Source organism: Procambarus clarkii, chromosome 27 (assembly GCF_040958095.1).
Source record: "Procambarus clarkii isolate CNS0578487 chromosome 27, FALCON_Pclarkii_2.0, whole genome shotgun sequence".
In the NCBI taxonomy this organism is placed as follows: Eukaryota; Metazoa; Arthropoda; class Malacostraca; order Decapoda; family Cambaridae; genus Procambarus; species Procambarus clarkii.
Window position 1 is genome coordinate 1,994,540 of NC_091176.1, and position 18,565 is coordinate 2,013,104.

Consider the following 18,565-nt stretch of genomic DNA (forward strand, 5'->3'; position numbering starts at 1 on the left):
TGTAATGTAACACTGGCTGTGTCGCGCATGGTTTTGTTCTACCACAGACGTGGCCACACATTTACAATGCTAATCAGCATATATACATTTTCTTCTGTCCTCCATGGACAGGGTGAGAGAGCTGTTAAACATATAGTTCAGGGATTTATTGAACAATTAACTAAAAGTGATTGTAGTGCATTAAAATGCTAATCTAACCTACACACACAAATGCACAGATTTACGACTGTCCTCCATAAACAGTGTTCGAGGTGTCTTTTACATTGTGTCATTAATGTGCGTTTACAAATGTGAAATGCAATTCTGACCAGCTTCCACATGCCCTGTACGCAACTACACACACATGTATATGTACACATGTCGCGCATTCACAGGTATGGGAACAAAGGTTCTATTCCGAGGTGCGGGCGTTGCTCTCCTGGAGCTGTTGGCAGCTGTGGCTGGGAGCACGTGGTCGGCTGTTGGGGGGGGGGGGGGTGGACATGTGCTGGTGTGTGTTTCCTCAGCTGTTTTGCTTCCCTGGCGTGTGTGTGTGTACTCACCTAGTTGTGCTTGCAGGGGTTGAGCTCTCGCAAGCACAACTACGTGAGTACACACCTCACCTGTGTGTGTGTGTGTGTATTAACCTAGTTGTATTCACCTAGTTGTGTTTGCAGGGGTTGAGTTTTGCTCTTTGGTCCCGCCTCTCAACTGTCAATCAACAGGTGTGTGTGTGTGTGTGTGTGTGTGTGTGTGTGTGTGTGTGTGTGTGTGTGTGTGTGTGTGTGTGTGTGTGTGTGTGTGTGTGTGATGAACGCCACATTAACCTATAAAATTTTGTGTAGTAATTCTGGAGGACGTTTTTGTGAAGGTGATGCTAATATTAACCTACATATAGCAGGAGCAGTGCGTCACAACCCGCGGGAGAAGTGTTTTGTCGACACACATTGGTTGTGGGGTCTATTTACTTAACATTAATTATATCAACATACTTTATGCTAGTAATGACTGTGGGAATGGTAACTGATGATATCCTAACGCGGGGATATCTCGACCTTTTTTTGGGGGGGGGAGGCTAGTCATACGTGAGAATATCTTTTGGTATATCTTTTTGGTGTATCTTTTTGGTATATCTTTTTGGTATATCTTTTTGGTATATCTTTTTGGTATATCTTTTTGATGGCCTGAATCCACCACTAGGCTGTAGGCATTTATTTAATCATATTTAATCACATACACAAATACACACATCAATAATCTTTTGTATCACAAGTGATTCAACAAGAGGCTCACAACAGTCACTATACAAGGCACTTTACATCTATGGTGAGTCACACAGTTACTAGTCTTGCTCCACACCCACCCAACTGGGCGGCAGCTTTACAGTCATGTGCTCCACATCCACCCAACTGGGCGGCAGCTTTACAGTCATGTGCTCCACACCCACCCAACTGGGCGGCAGCTTTATAGTCATGTGCTCCACACCCACCCAACTGGGCGGCAGCTTTACAGTCATGTGCTCCACACCCACCCAACTGGGCGGCAGCTTTACAGTCATGTGCTTCACACCCACCCAACTGGGCGGCAGCTTTACAGTCATGTGCTCCACACCCACCCAACTGGGCGGCAGCTTTACAATCATGTGCTCCACACCCACCCAACTGGGTGGCAGCTTTACAGTCATGTGCTCCACACCCACCCAACTGGGCGGCAGCTTTACAGTCATGTGCATGCATTACCTACAGTAAGCAAATTTTGGATACTTGGCTAAGATTTCGGGCAGCACATCATTATGAATGAGGTACTTACACATTTCTTGGACTCCATTGAGGTGTTATCTTTGAATTCCGCGATTTTTTCACATTTCATTATATAATGACGCAAAGTATGCGAACAGTTCTGCTGACAGAGTTTACATTTAGTCAAGTCTACATCAGCAGATGTTACAACCTCCCAGAGGTACTTGTAGCCGAGCCTAAGCCTAGCAGTGGTAACATCTAGAAGTCTGCTAACATTATTGGATGACCCATAGACGTGCGGCACTTACTGTATAATAGAATGATGATAGATGGAGGAACTGGTGTGAATTTCACTTTGCCTCAAGTCTCCGAAATTTAGTTGATGTTCCTGGGATATTACTGCCCTCACGCTAGACTACCTTATTTGCCGGCGGATAGGACGTGTTGCTTGGCTCTCATCACCAATCTAATATATATTGTCCTATTTACGTACACAAAATTGTTTTTCCCTACATAACCACTTGAAAATCATACACTAAATGTGTGACGTGTTTAATTTATTGTGAGCCCCGTGCCCATCCTGTGGCTGGTATGGAAAAGGTCACACACACACATAATTGGGCTCAGGAGCTGAACTCCTGTTGTACGATGATAGGTAATAAATAAAATCACAATATCCTTGTAAATTAGATTCGTCTTACATGTTTACAGTCCTGCAAGTGCGGTAAAGTAAGAAAGGGACTTGGAAGAAAGAGAAGTAGTATTGCTTCTCCTGCTGCTCACTCCCAGCTTGGCAGCCACCATCAACACAACACAACGCATTTGGGTTTGCAGTCGATACATGTTACATTGGACCCCCAGTCGATACATGTTACATTGGACCCCCAGTCGATACATGTTACATTGGACCCCCAGTCGATACATGTTACATTGGACCCCCAGTCGATACATGTTACATTGGACCCCCAGTCGATACATGTTACATTGGACCCCCAGTCGATACATGTTACATTGGACCCCCAGTCGATACATGTTACATTGGACCCCCAGTCGATACGTGTTACATTGGTCCCCCAGTCGATACATGTTACATTGGACCCCCAGTCGATACATGTTACATTGGACCCCCAGTCGATACATGTTACATTGGACCCCCAGTCGATACGTGTTACATTGGTCCCCCAGTCGATACATGTTACATTGGACCCCCAGTCGATACATGTTACATTGGACCCCCAGTCGATACATGTTACATTGGACCCCCAGTCGATACGTGTTACATTGGTCCCCCAGTCGATACATGTTACATTGGACCCCCAGTCGATACATGTTACATTGGACCCCCAGTCGATACATGTTACATTGGACCCCCAGTCGATACATGTTACATTGGACCCCCAGTCGATACATGTTACATTGGACCCCCAGTCGATACATGTTACATTGGACCCCCAGTCGATACATGTTACATTGGACCCCCAGTCGATACATGTTACATTGGACCCCCAGTCGATACATGTTACATTGGACCCCCAGTCGATACATGTTACATTGGACCCCCAGTCGATACATGTTACATTGGACCCCCAGTCGATACATGTTACATTGGACCCCCAGTCGATACATGTTACATTGGACCCCCAGTCGATACATGTTACATTGGACCCCCAGTCGATACATGTTACATTGGACCCCCAGTCGATACATGTTACATGGGACCCCCAGTCGATACATGTTACATTGGACCCCCAGTCGATACATGTTACATTGGACCCCCAGTCGATACATGTTACATTGGACCCCCAGTCGATACATGTTACATTGGACCCCCAGTCGATACATGTTACATTGGACCCCCAGTCGATACATGTTACATTGGACCCCCAGTCGATACATGTTACATTGGACCCCCAGTCGATACATGTTGCATTGGACCCCCAGTCGATACATGTTACATTGGACCCCCAGTCGATACATGTTACATTGGACCCCCAGTCGATACATGTTACATTGGACCCCCAGTCGATACATGTTACATTGGACCCCCAGTCGATACATGTTACATTGGACCCCCAGTCGATACATGTTGCATTGGACCCCCAGTCGATACATGTTACATTGGACCCCCAGTCGATACATGTTACATTGTACCCCCAGTCGATACATGTTACATTGGACCCCCAGTCGATACATGTTACATTGGACCCCCAGTCGATACATGTTGCATTGGACCCCCAGTCGATACATGTTACATTGGACCCCCAGTCGATACATGTTGCATTGGACCCCCAGTCGATACATGTTACATTGGACCCCCAGTCGATACATGTTACATTGGAAGATGTCACTCAAGACTTGTTGGCAGCAGGTGGCACCTGGTGCCTGCGACTGTCAGTACTGACAACTTATAAAATGATTGGTGTGGAGAGGGCTTAAAGTAGTTACTTCCCGTCTTGGAGGTCAGAAAGCCTATACTTAGGCTTAACGAGGTACTCAGGCCAACTACTGATCTTCCCCGGGATATAACTCACAACAGTGCCCAAACTGCCATGTACCTTTTTTTACAGCAATACGAACAAAGGGATCGGGTGAACCGGGCAAGTGTCCAACCGTTTGTGTTCTACCCGGGGATTGTTCTTGGTTGAGAGTCAAGGACCCGGAACACGTTGCCACACGACCCTATAAGGAACAATTGAGTGTGTGCTCTTCTGTTTCCTATATTTAAATACAGACGAAACTATTTAAAGTAGATTTACACACAGAGATCACACTAACGTGATGCATCAAATGAATTGTGTAAAATCCTGGTTTGTGCCACGGAGAGGCTACGGGATCCAGGAAGTTCAGTAGAACTTCGGTTTCAACCCTTTTACCCTGTCGTAGCTCAGTCGATTAAGGCAGTGTCTGGGATGTTCCCGGACGCAGGTTCGAATCATCGTCACGGCCCTTGTGGATTTGTTTATTTCAAGTAGCGCTATTGAAGCAGTCCGTTCTGGCGAGCGTTCCCGTGTCACGAAACTATCGTGGTAAAGTGCATTAGCCTAACCTACTAGAGGACCCATTAACAGAATACGGGAGGACGGGTTGTTGAAGAGTGAGAGAGAGAGAGAGAGAGAAAAAATTAAGCCACCCAAAAGGTGGCATGGGCATGAATAGCCCATAAGTGGTGGCCCTTTTGAGCCATTTCCAGTATCAATAGATGATACTGGAGATGTGTGGAGGTGCGACTGCACCCTGCGTGACTGGAGATGTCTCCCGTGTGTTCAAGAGTTAGTATTCCTTTGTGATTAGTATTCCTTCGTTTTAAACTCCTGGTATTCTGTATAGGTCAATTTAGTAGCATTTTTGCGAGCATTATAACACTCGTGCATTTACTATAGTCTTAGAATTCTGAAAAAATATTAGCAGTGTATGTAGAAACTTAGCCATAATTGGTGAAAATAACACTTGCTCTTCAATAAATCCAGGTAGAACCAATACAATCTTGGGTTGATTTTTATGTCGTAATGTAGTGGAAGGGCTTGTGTATTTTAACACCATCTCCACTTCTACATTATTTATAATGGAAAATTCTTCCACCTCATTTTAAGCTTCAGTTTGACTACATTCTCATTTTATTTAGCTGCTGTCTATTGTAAAATTTCAACGTAGGTGTGCGGGGCTTCAGGCGGAGTTTTCTGACGTTTGACTGGGGGGGGGGGGACATAGGAGTTACTGGGAGAAGGAGACCAAGGTGAGAGGCTAGTTTCAGGAACTGTCTTGGGGGGGGGGGGGTGAGGGGGGGGGGCTATTAACGGGCCCTTCATAGTGTTTACAAACCTTGCATGCTGTAGCCTCGTATGTGTGTTACTGGAGTAAGTTTATGCAACACGCATACACGCACACGTGCGGTTCCGCACACACACGACGACAGTGCATGCGCGTTACGCTGTGTGTGCGGGAAACACACCAAGACAGTCCTGGCACGGAACCACAGTTCATAAAGCCACAAGACAAAGAATGAGAACGTTTACAATTACGTCGTCAAACTGAGCGGCCTTAAATGCGACGGAAGACTTAGCAGTACATTATCGGACGGAAAAGCGAAGGTATAAGTCGGTCGGTCGGCCGAGCGGACAGCACATTGGACTTGTGATCCTGTGGTCCCGGGTTCGATCCCGGGCGCCGGCGAGAAACAATGGGCAGAGTTTCTTTCACCCTATGCCCCTGTTACCTAGCAGTAAAATAGGTACCTGGGTGTTAGTCAGCTGTCACGGGCTGCTTCCTGCGGGTGAAGGCCTGGTCGAGGACCGGGCCGCGGGGACACTAAAGCCCCGAAATCATCTCAAGATAACCTCTCAAGATAATCGCAAAATACAAGAAACTAAGAGGTGTTAACAAAGTAGATAAGGACGAAATGTTTATCATACGTAAAAGAGAGAAATGAATGGTAGGAATGTAGGAGACATATTTTTAGTCCAAGTATAGTAAATGGAATTAAAAATTGGGTCCCAAAAGCTAGCTGTCAGTTCTCCAGGCAGAGTTTGGCGGGTACTGAGTCTGTCTTTATCCCCGTCTACCACTTGGGCTGGACGGTAGAGCGACGGTTTCGCGTCATGCAGGTCGGCGTTCAATCCCCGACCGTCCAAGTGGTTGGGCACCATTCCTTCCCCCCGTCCCATCCCAAATCCTTATGATGACCCCTTCCCAGCGCTATATAGTCTAATGACTTGGTGCTTTCCCTTGATAGTTCCCTTCCCCTCCTTCAACTCTTGGCCCACCTTTGTTCTTCTTTAACGACTACTTTTGCTTGGCGTTTTCAGCTGCACTCGACTATCAATCCCTCCCATCCATTTGGGCTGGTCAATACAGCAATGACCTTGCTTTTTGCAGGTTGGCGTTCGATTCCCGATGGACCAAGTGGCTGGTCACCGTTCCTTCACCGAGTCCTTATAAACCAGCTCCTAGTCCTCGTATCTTTTCCATTTGCTATGTAATACTAGTTTAGCGCTTTCGCCTCATAACTACCTTACCAGATTGTCAGATAAACACACCTAAAGGATACCGGATCAACCAGGCTGTGATTCATGTCAGGGAGCCTGTCGGCCGAGCGGACAGCACACTGGACTTGTGATCCTGGGTTCGATCCCGGGCGCCGGCGAGAAACAATGGGCAGAGTTTCTTTCACCCTATGCCCCTGTTACCTAGGAGTAAAATAGGTACCTGGGTGTTAGTCAGCTGTCACGGGCTGCTTCCTGGGGGTGGAGGCCTGGTCGAGGACCGGGCCTCAGGGACACTAAAGCCCCGAAATCATCTCAAGATAACCTCAAGAAGGTCGCAAGCAGCCGCCGCGTTCAACAGGCTAGTTGACCAAACCATCAAGCAGGAGGCCTGGTCAGAGACCGGGCCGCGGGGACAGTGACCCTGGGAATCAAGGCAAGGTAACCACAAGGTAAGGTACTACCTCCGGCCAGCCCCCCTTATCCTGGCTGGTCTTGAAGGAGGCTTTACGGGGAGTGGTCTTGGGAGCACTTCCCAAGTCACATGTTGTCCCTTCCCGCAAGATCTTTGCTCTTTAGTGTTACGTTATCCACTCATTTTCTTGCCTCTGTCCTGTGGGCTCTTGTTTAACGGGGAGGCCATTGGCGTATGAACACGAGAGAGAGAGAGAGGGGGGGGAGAGAGAGAGGGGGGGAGAGAGAGAGGGGGGGGGAGAGAGAGAGGGGGGGGGGGAGAGAGAGAGGGGGGGAGAGCGAGCCCTCAAACTCGTGCACACGTGTAGGTATGGCTTATCATAAACAATGGGAAAGGAACGGTCTAACTCCGTTAGCATAGTCAAAAGTCATCTACTCTTGTGTAGTCATGTAAAATAAACAAGTGAGACGGACGCTGAACTTGTTCTTTTACGGTCAGAGGCCCAACAGTTAAATCTCTTGCCTCTGTGTTTGAGAAAGAGCAAGCAGGCCAGACAGAAGCAACTCCCTGGATGAGACTCAGGTTCTTGCCTCTGTGTTTGAGAAAGAGCAAGCAGGCCAGACAGAAGGAACTCCCTGGATGAGACTCAGGTTCTTGCCTCTTGTGTTTGAGAAAGAGCAAGCAGGCCAGACAGAAGGAACTCCTGGATGAGACTCAGGTTCGAGCAGGTTTGAGGTAATACATCCCAAAAGGATAACATAGCGTAAGGCTATTTAGGTTGTGGAGTGAAGGAGGTGACCTGTAGCAACAAAGGTGTTACCGTGAGGTGACAGTGGTGACCAGGGCAAATGGGCAAAGTTTCTTTCACCCTGAATGCCCCTGTTACCTAGCAGTAAATAGGTACCTGGGAGTTAGTCAGCTGTCACGGGCTGCTTCCTGGGGGTGGAGGCCTGGTTGAGGACCGGGCCGCGGGGACACTAAAAGCCCCGAAATCATCTCTAGATAACCTCAAGATAAGGGCGGCGCTCCCACGACACCCGCACCACCCCTCCCTACTCCCTCGGGGATATGGTCGGGAGCATACTGGCAGGTAGTCGATAGTCGAAGGAGCCGGTCGGTCGAGCGGACAGCACGCTGGACTTGTGATCCTGTGGTCCTGGGTTCGATCCCAGGCGCCGGCGAGAAACACTGGGCAGAGTTTCTTTCACCCTATGCCCCTGTTACCTAGCAGTAAAATAGGTACCTGGGTGTTAGTCAGCTGTCACGGGCTGCTTCCTGGGGGTGGAGGCCTGGTCGAGGACCGGGCCGCGGGGACACTAAAAAGCCCCGAAATCATCTCAATATAACCTCAAGACAAGATAGTCAGGGGCGTCTTGGGTTATTGTCGGCTACCTTAGACACCCAGGAGGAAGCGGTCATGGGCTAATATTACACCTCATTAGGGAGTATAGTTGTGGGCCCTAATTACGATTGGCAGATCCCTAACAAGAAGTCAGAAATCTGTTAAGAGTCAATAAAAAGGCAGAGTCACTAGCAAAAATCTGTCACTGGTCTACCTGTTCTACAGGTTCAAATACCTCCAAGTTTTTCACAGATTAAGGAGCAAATCAAGAAGTAAATTCTCCCAACTATCAAAAGTCGCCACAGAGCCAAAGTAGCGGAAGGAAGATTTAAAACTTTGACCCAAATTATCACACAGTAACTTAAGGTTATCCCGAATAACCGAACTCAATTACGGTCTTAAATATGGACATTTCGTTGTGAGTAGTTAAATCTAAAACAACAACAACAACTGTTATGAGACGTTATAGATCTGTTAGAATATCGCTAAGATGTATTTTAGTTTTTCTAATGTTATGCTGCACTATTAGTCCATATGGGAAAGTGAAGGGGAGAGAGCTTGTACTTGCTTCACCGCGTGTGGGTTTTGCGTCAAGTCAGTGACACCATAAACTTTTGCGTCAAGTCAGTGACACCATAAGCGCTCTTGCCTAAGCCTAAACGTTGCTTCCGGCTGTCAGGTGCAAAAACCTGTAGGTAAGATGAGGTGGTTGACAGCGCAAGGTAAGGTACTTCCTTCCGTGTGTCAGGAAGGAAGAGATTAGTGGCGGGGAGGTGTACAGTGTCGCCTGGTCATTACCCTGTGTGTCAACGGTCTGGTCATTACCACACATGTCAACGGCCTGGTCGCATGTGTCTTGTCATGACATGTGTCTTGTCATGGCATGTATCTTGTCATGCCATGCATCTTGTCATGGCATGTGGCCTTTTTTTCAGTATGGCTTACAAAACTTAACCCTCAAAACCCTGAAGATAAATCAGACTTCACATTAACAACCCATCCGGTTTTCTTCGTATTTGGGGGGGGGGGGGTTACGTGTCACTATGGCGGTGTGTCCACCCACAGGACGAGTGGCGCTGTCCAATACTGTCACTATGGTGGTGTGTCCACCCACAGGACGAGTGGCGCTGTCCAATACTGTCACTATGGCGGTGTGTCCACTCACAGGACGAGTGGCGCTGTCCAATACTGTCACTATGGCGGTGTGTCCACTCACAGGACGAGTGGCGCTGTCCAATACTGTCACTATGGTGGTGTGTCCACCCACAGGACGAGTGGCGCTGTCCAATACTGTCACTATGGTGGTGTGTCCACCCACAGGACGAGTGGCGCTGTCCAATACTGTCACTATGGCGGTGTGTCCACTCACAGGACGAGTGGCGCTGTCCAATACTGTCACTATGGCGGTGTGTCCACTCACAGGATGAGTGGCGCTGTCCAATACTGTCACTATGGTGGTGTGTCCACCCACAGGACGAGTGGCGCTGTCCAATACTGTCACTATGGCGGTGTGTCCACCCACAGGACGAGTGGCGCTGAGTAGTGAATAAGGAGACAGATTGAGGTAAAAAAATTTCAGACACGGTTGGGCACTTCCATGCCGACTTGACCCTGTTGGGCCAGAACGTCCATTCCTCTTATTTGGGTGGTTAGGTTAGGGCACAGTCAGCGCGCTCCTGGCTGGCTGGCGGTGGTGGGGTGGTGGTCCCCCCTGGGGTCCCGGGGGGACCACCACCAATGGTGTACCTGAGGAACTGGTGCCCTATCCTAACCTGTTTTTTTGCACGATTTGTCTCGAGCTTTTAAGATGAGTCTAGGGCCTCAATGAGGGGGTCTCTACTTATGAGAGGTACCGAGGATGAATGTTCAATAGTTGGAAACCAAAAAATACACTGGTGAAAGGCATATAAACGTTTTTGGAGTATTTTAATGGCATGAGCAAAAATGGACGATTTGTCCCGGGGGTGTTACGAGAGTACTACGGTATCAATTTGGGGGCCCTTACTTTTGAATGGATCAGAGGGTGAATGTTCAATAGATTCAAACCAAGAAACACTGTTGAAAGCGAATATAGAAGTTTTTGGAGTACTTTAATGAGGCTATGACTGAATAGTATAGGGAGTCCTTGGGCACAGCTCCATTTTCTGTAATGGTCAGAGGTGGATAACCCCAGTGGGGGTCAAGCATACAAGGGGGGGGGTCAAGATTCCTTACAAAGACCAAGTTTGGATATATAGGTGTAGTAAGCCTTATCTTGAATTTGCATGATACTGTGGGGTACATTGACATGAAGGGCGAGTCATAGAACAGGATCTGCATGTGAGATGGGTCATATTGGGGTTTTAAAGAAGTTAAGATAGCTTTAAAGAGTCCTGTGTGCTTGATAGTGGGGAAATGTTCAGTCAATAATTCTCGTGTTTTGAATCTGAATGAGGGGTCCTAGTTTGCGTTCTAGTCGTAAAATGAGTTCCTTAGTATATTTGCTATGGAAAATGAGCTTTCAGTACTCTATATAATTTGAAATGAGGTCAAGAAAGACATGTTTATGTGCGGGAAGAGTCAGGTTGGAAACTGTTTATTTCAGTCATCCCCCCTTGGCTTTGCTCCGTTTTCTGTAGCTAAAGTAAAGATTCCATTTTCTGTGGTATTCAGTTGAATACTGGTGAAAAAGGCTTACTTACATTTGTATGGTTCTAACCTGTTTATAGATATATTTTTCGGGCCTCAAATTAGATTTTAATATGAAAAATAGCATCAAATGTATGTCTATCTTTTGTAATAAACGTTACAAGCATTAACAATACCTGTGATATTTCATAGCATACGAAAAGAAGTTTAAATAGTGGGGCCTCAGCCATATTGTGTTGGGTTTGACACTTCTGACATTAATTTGACACTCGTAAATATACTATAAAGGAAAGTAGTTGAGTGGTTTAAGCAATTTAATACGTATTGGGGTATTCTGTATTAAATTTCATTTTTTAACATCATAACAGTTTTCAGCTATTGTGGTGGGGGCCCAATAACTTCATATAGCGCAACGACTGGCGCTATCTGTACTTAGTTCCCCCTAAACTTAAAACAGTTGCACAATCTTACTTAAACACATTGCTAAACACAAACAAAAACTCAATTTTTAACTTACACAAATAAACCCAGGGCTTTCACATTCGCGCAAAATACTTAGTCCCCCCTAAACTTGAACACTCACAATCTTACGGTGCTTTAATTTCCAAAGCCTTCCAAACCTGCACTGGGTCCTGCCCTGCTGACTGCGGCTGGATGGATTACAATTGAGCCAAAAACAGTTGGTCAGGGCGAGATACGGCCTCATTTTTAGAGACATTTACTATAGCAAAAGCTTGAACGTCGAGAACTGAATGCGGGCCTGCACGAGAGTTGTTCTTGGCACTCAAATGTTTAGAGATTAAAATACATAGAATCTGCAAGAGCCCACCCTAAGTCGCTCACGCGGCCAATAGACATGTTTTTCGCCCAAATGTATTTATTTAAAATAATACGTCAGATAGAAAGAGTTTCGCATTGCTATTATATTTACCTTATAAAGCCTCTTTATAAAAATGAAATGCCACTGCGTATTATGATTGTTTGATAATAAATATTGCATAAATACTTACACGATTTCATAAACAAAAAAAAAACTTTTAATGAGCCATGGTTGGAAGGCTTTATCATTACCATAATTACAAACTTTTAAAACTAACTAAAAATATATGTCTCATAGAGGAAGATTTATTCTTCAGGATATATATTATTTATTAATTAAAAGTTTCATTCTGTATAAAAAATGAAAGTTGCCAATATTTTCAAAGCTCTGGCCACTAATTTTTTATAAAGGTTTTCCAAGGGAGTAAATCTTGCTTCCTCTCTTTCTCCCAAATGTTTCCTCATTTGCACAGGAGCAGAGCAACCTTCGTGCGGGCCCTGGTTCAGTTCCCCAACGTCCGAGCTAATGGACATTACAAATTTCACTAAATGATGCAGTATCTTAGCTGTCTCTCTAATTATAAAGGTGTTAATCTTTTTTTTTTTTAACCTTTGAGTGCTAGGTCTCAAAAAGGTTCTTTACCTCAGAGAGAGAGAGATTCTATTTTTGTCCATATTCGAGCGGAATGTTGAACAACCTTCGTGCGGGTCCTGGTTCAGTTCCCCAACGTCCGAGATATTGGACATTACAAATTTCACTAAATGATTCATTATCTTAGCAGCCTCTCTAATTATAAAGTTGTTAATCTTTTTTATAACCTTTGAGTGCTAGTTCTCAAAAGGTTCTTTACCTCAGAAAGAGAGAGAGAGAGATTCTATTTTTGTCCATATTCGAGCGGAATGTTGAGCAACCTTCGTGCAGGACCCGGTTCAGTTCCCCAACGTCCGAGCTATTGCACATAGCAAATTTCTCTAAATGAGGCAGTATCTCGCCCCCACCCCCCGGATCAATGATTTTAGGGCAGTAAATAAGCAATTGCAATCTAATCCCCCCCCCCCAAAAAAAAAAATACTGTTCATGAAAATGTGAGCTTATTTATACTAATTTATGAATATAAAAAAAACAACTCGACATTTGTACAATTTTTATTTACATAAATAAATTAGTCTCTATGCCTTTTTTGTCTTCTTAGGAAATAATCGGTCGAAGGACATGCGAAATGGTGCGTCTGCAAATGGGGCAGTTTCTCATAGATACAAGACAATTACTGCATGTTACCATATGTCTGCAGGGCAGCAGTACGACACTCAATGCATTGTTAAAGCACACCTTACACAAAATATCAGCAGCCCAAGACGTTGGCGTAGATGTGTTCATCACAGTTTCAACATGGGATGTCGCATCAAAGTCTGTGGCCTCTTCGCCAGTTTCAACATCCATTTCATTAGCGACTATAGTCGTCTCTTCCGCCTCTGTTTCAACAGGAGAAGGCAAAGCCCGCAAACCAAGATTAGTGCTCATGAACCCGCTCATTGATCCAACAACGTCGACATCCATTTCATTAGCTGTGGCGACTGTTTCCATGTCAGAGGGCCCGGATTGCCATTCCAGATTCGCAGGCTCTACCCTACCTTCCACATCCTCATGATGAATTCCCCTTAAACCCATTTCGGCTTTAGTGCTCTCTTGCATATACCACAACATTAATTCTATACATCTGGCCTCAGTAACAAACGGTAATAAATCTTTGGTGCTTTTGAGATATAGCCTTAAGGCAGGTCTCACACAGACATCAGGAAATCCAAAATGTTCAATTAATGCTGGGAAAAAACCCAAACCTTCCATCAGACCAGTTAAAAGATGTTCATCTATGGGTTTTATAGTTCGACGCTGCGAAGATTCTCTAGCATTCTTAATGAACTGTGCATCCTTTTTAATGTTGACAAAGGTGCACTCAGGATACCATTGCGCGTGCAGTGTCCAAGGGTCGTCAGCGGGTTCCCAATTACGAAAACCATTCCCACAGAAAAAGCAGCGCATGTGGTCACTTAGGCCTGTAAATTTAAGAAAAAAAATATTCCCATTCATTATTATTATTATAGCTCACATCCGGCAATGTTGTAATACAAACACACACACACGCGCACACACACACACACACACACACACGCGCGCGCACACACACACACACACACACACACACACACACACACACACACACACACACACACACACACACACACACACACACACACACACACACACACTTCCCGGGACCAAAGAGCCAGAGCTCCACCCCCGCAAGCACAATTGGGGGAGTAAACACACTTTTTTTTTCAGATATATATACAAGAGTTGTTACATTCTTGTACGGCCTAGCATTCTTGTACGGCCTACGGCATTTCGGGCAGGTCCCTAGAATACAATCCCCACCGCGAAGAATCGTTTTTTACAACCAAGTACCCATTTTACTGTTGAGTTAAACAGAGGCTACAGTTAAGGATTTGCGCCCAGTAAATCCTCCCCGGCCAGGAGGATACACACGCACACACTAAAAATAACAAAAACTCCAACAATATTTGTTTACCACAGAAGAAAAATCCTGATTCTGCCAATTCGTGAGATGTTTGCTTGACACAACCAGTCCAGCTGAGGTCGAATGTTTCCAAACGCTGTTTGTATGTTGCCAAGCCTGGATATCTAGGTTTAGCGTATGGAATTACCCCCAGAACCTGCAAATCATCTCCAGTCATTTTAGTTTCTTCCTCGCGGGGTGGGGTCTCTAAAAAAACAAAGATGTTCCATCACATATATGCATAAGACACAGGTTCTAAGTCAATTCTTTCAAAAACAAAAAAAAAATAAAGAAAAATTATTTGAAAAGACTTACTGCGTTTATACTTATTTTTTTTTTTGTCCTCCCTCCACATCGCCAATACTAATTATTCACAGATAAACTAGTAAATTATATTTATACAATATACTCACGATCAGATGTTGCTATATTCTTTGGTTCGAATAGGGGTGAAAAGAAATCCAGCCCATATTCGAATGCCAGTTTGGTGATTTCCAAAGGAACGTTATTGTCCTTTTCGCCTCTTATGAAGGAACAATTTGGCGACACTTTCGCATGCCTACTACGGGGCGTATCGCCCTCAATCCAAGCATGCACAACTTTACAACAAAAGGCGCAGGAACAATGATCCGCAACTCTCAGATAATAAAATCCCTCATTCACCAGGTCTTGGGGGTTTAGCCACTCGACAGGCCAATTTATAAAGGTGTCTAAACGCATTTGGGCACATTTAAGACTGTCCCTGGAGTAAAACGTTTTAGTACGGGAAGGTTCCATTGTGTACTGGTGCGACACTGGCGAATGGAGGCAAGATCCTAGGCTATATATTGTCCGTCCTTTCCCTCCCCGAAATAAGTGTCAAAGATCGCTACATATGTGCTAGTTTCTTTTTTTTTTTTTTTTTTTTGGTTTGGCAATTCTAGCCACCGCTACTCTTTTTTTTTATGGCATAATTATGAGGAAACAGGGAAAGGAAAAAATGACTCGCAAATGTGCTAAATCATGTTGCATAATGCAGTGAATTAAAAAAAAAAAAGATGGCAGTTGGTAGTCTAGGAAAGGTGACCAAGTACTTATTTTTTGTGATAATTATCGAGAAATGTCATTAACTACATAAGGTATCCCTAATGTCAATAAGTTATCACAAACCTTCCAATAATGATGTGGCCTCCATGACTTTATATATATTTCATTAAGGGAATATGGTCTGACTACGGTTTTTTCATGGGGGGGGGGGGGACATTAAAAAAAAAAATTGTAACATGTCGCACTGTGTTTGACCTTTTCTGCTTCTGAAAAAAAAGGTTGCCAGTGTTTGGGTATTAAGCTGACGTATATTGATATTTTATGGCAAGATATTTGAGATACATATTGCGCTATTTGAGGTGGTTTTTTTTTTATGCTAATTAAGTCAGTGAAAAAAAAAATGTTCCTATGGGCTTCTTGTTGGTCGAGGCCCTTATAATAATAATATAAATATTTGCTCAGTACGTGGTAACTTTTACACGCACTAGCAGGGATGGAGATATAAGGGCGCAAAGCCCCCACGACGAATATTCGCAGGGTCGACACAGGGCGGTTGACTAGGCTTTATCCAAAACATAAGGGAAAGTAAAAAAAGAAAAGAAAAATGGAGACGTGGCTGGAAACGCACACCGGATATTTAACCGATGAAGAATTTTGCAATAATGAAACTTGCATTGTGTATCCTGTAAACTGCATATCTTGCGTCCCGTACGGGATGGCGAAGGACATATCAGTGAAATACAAACACGCAAGCGCCTATGGTGAACGCAGGCCTTTGTATAATCTCAAGAGATGTGTTCCCCATGATCGCCCAATTCCCGGTTCAATTCATGTCTCCAATCGTCGAGCTGAAAATCTCCCTTGCATTATTGCTGCTGCAGTGCAATATGGTATAGGGGCGCCTGTAGAGAACAATGAGATCGCCAAGTCGCATATAGAAAAATCCAAAGATCGTGATATGCTCACCGGATTAAAAGAAGATACAACGCAAAATCGCCTCATCTATTTCAAAAAGGCTATAGAAGCCATAACGAGATTCATCAAGTCTTCTCCGGAAATCGCACGAGTTGTATTACCTGTGGGTATTGGTCGCACCTGTGTTCAAAGAGATGAAGTTTGGGAGGAAACATATCTTCCAATTATCGAAGATCTGTATGAAAACTTAAAACATTACGATGTTAATGTTATATTGGTGCGTAATGACCAGAGCTCCAAGGAAAAAAAAAATGTCCCTGGCAACTCTACGATGCGCAGTTGTCCCCCGCGCCGGCGTGAAAAGTGTATATAGACCCCCTTCCGAGTCACTACCTCACAAGCCAGCACTATGGAGCTCCCCTCCCTGATTGGCGACTTTGCCTCTTTGCCCATCTATAACAATCGTGATTGTCTGCTCTATGATTTGGATGCAACAAGCGTGCAGTTGAGCGAAATGGTGCACACTTTATGGGAACGATACCCCTATGCTCGATTGCATCGGAAAAACCTGCCGTACAAAAATCGTGCTGTTAGAACTGATAGAGATATCCCCGGCCTCATATTTGTTGGCGAAGCACCCGAATTCTGCAATAGGATGGATGACGACCCCTATGAAAGTTATGCTGTTTTACCGCACCTTATTGGATTAATCACCCAGTTTACCAACGGTCCAGCGACGCCATCTTCTTACAAAAAGCCCAGGTACGAAGCATGGAGTTTGGATGAGCATTTTTATGACGGCCTGAAAAATGATACCGAATACCAAAGATGGCGTTGGTTTGACAAAGCTCTGCGAAAAGCCATTGAACATATTCTTCAGAGAAGCCGAAGAGGACAAGTGGGAAGGATTATTTTCCCATATGGGTTGGGCAAGGCTTGCGGGCAGTATCTCACAAGTGGCGAACGCAACATATGGGAGACTAAATATTTCCCTGTGATGTGCAAATTAGCTCAGAAACTGCAAGAACGTGGTATAGACACTTTAATGATATGTCCTGTAAATAATGACACGCCAACTCGCTCTCCAACCCATGGCATCTTTAGACACAAGATTCCACGTATGGCCATTCCACCTGTTTCTACGAATGATAAAGACTCTGTTTCTACTGTCGGACCTGCCGCTGACGTGAGAGAAGACGGGTCAGCTGTCGTGGAAGATACCACGAGCGTTGCTGTGGAAGATGATCCATCTACCGGCGCCATGTCTGTTACTGTAGGAGATGAAGTGCTCACTATTGTGGAAGACGACGACAATGAAGACAAAGAGAAAATGGAAATGGAATATAATGAAGATGAGATTAGAAAAGCTGTAGAATCTATATTGTAATATTTCATACAAATTAAACCACAAAAAAAGAAATGTTAACCTGTATTTTTATTTACTTTTCCTAATTTCTCTACACACACACACACACATTTATTTATTTATTGTTTCCTAATTTCTCTGTACAAAAAGAAAAACTATGAATTACATATTATAAAAGCCTCTAACAACTCTATGTGACAAGGTGTATATAAGACGAAGGTTATGTTAAAAAACCTTTTTAATCGCTTCGAGATGTGTTCCAACTACATGCGAGCCAAATTACGGAGACTCAAAGATTCTATTATTGAAGTGGATTTCCCCAACGATGATATATTTAAACCCGGGGACTGTATTGTCTATGATCTTCCTGCCCTACACCAGTTTTCTAATGGTTACTCCCAACAGCTGTGGGAAAAATATCCTTATGGGGTGGTTGAAAAGAAAATATGTCCTGAAACGCTTTGTGCTGTAGTTACGGATCGTGACACTCCAGGAAATATAATCCTCTCCCCGCCACCAGAACCTAATGTGCAGCCTTATCTCTTAGCCCTCATATGTCAATATAGTGTAGGTGCGTCTATTGAAAATAATGACATTAACCAATTTCATATTAAGCACAGTAAAGATATTGATTTAGTAGCGGGATTGCGGAGAGATACAACTATCAACAGACGATGGTGTTTTAAAAAGGCCGTGAGTCGCATTATGAGCGAAGCCAAGAGTAATAATTCTATCAAACGGATAGTTATGCCATTTGGTATAGGCTGCAATTCTGGGGTGG

The 18,565-nt window shown here is 44.6% G+C and overlaps 2 protein-coding genes across 4 annotated transcripts in view; one reads left to right on the top strand and one right to left on the bottom strand.

The window, feature by feature from the left end:
- m-cup (ankyrin repeat protein mann-cup) overlaps positions 1–18,565 on the top strand; it is a 177,909-nt gene that overhangs the window by 17,836 nt on the left and 141,508 nt on the right. The gene's annotated exons all lie outside the window — the stretch shown is intronic.
- Positions 13,033–14,697, bottom strand: LOC123752212 (baculoviral IAP repeat-containing protein 8-like). The gene is made up of 2 exons (XM_069332248.1): positions 14,490–14,697; positions 13,033–13,956 (listed from the first exon to the last, which is right to left on the bottom strand). Exons 1-2 carry the CDS (start codon positions 14,653–14,655, stop codon positions 13,091–13,093), a joined length of 1,032 nt encoding a protein of 343 aa, XP_069188349.1. The 5' UTR covers positions 14,656–14,697; the 3' UTR covers positions 13,033–13,090.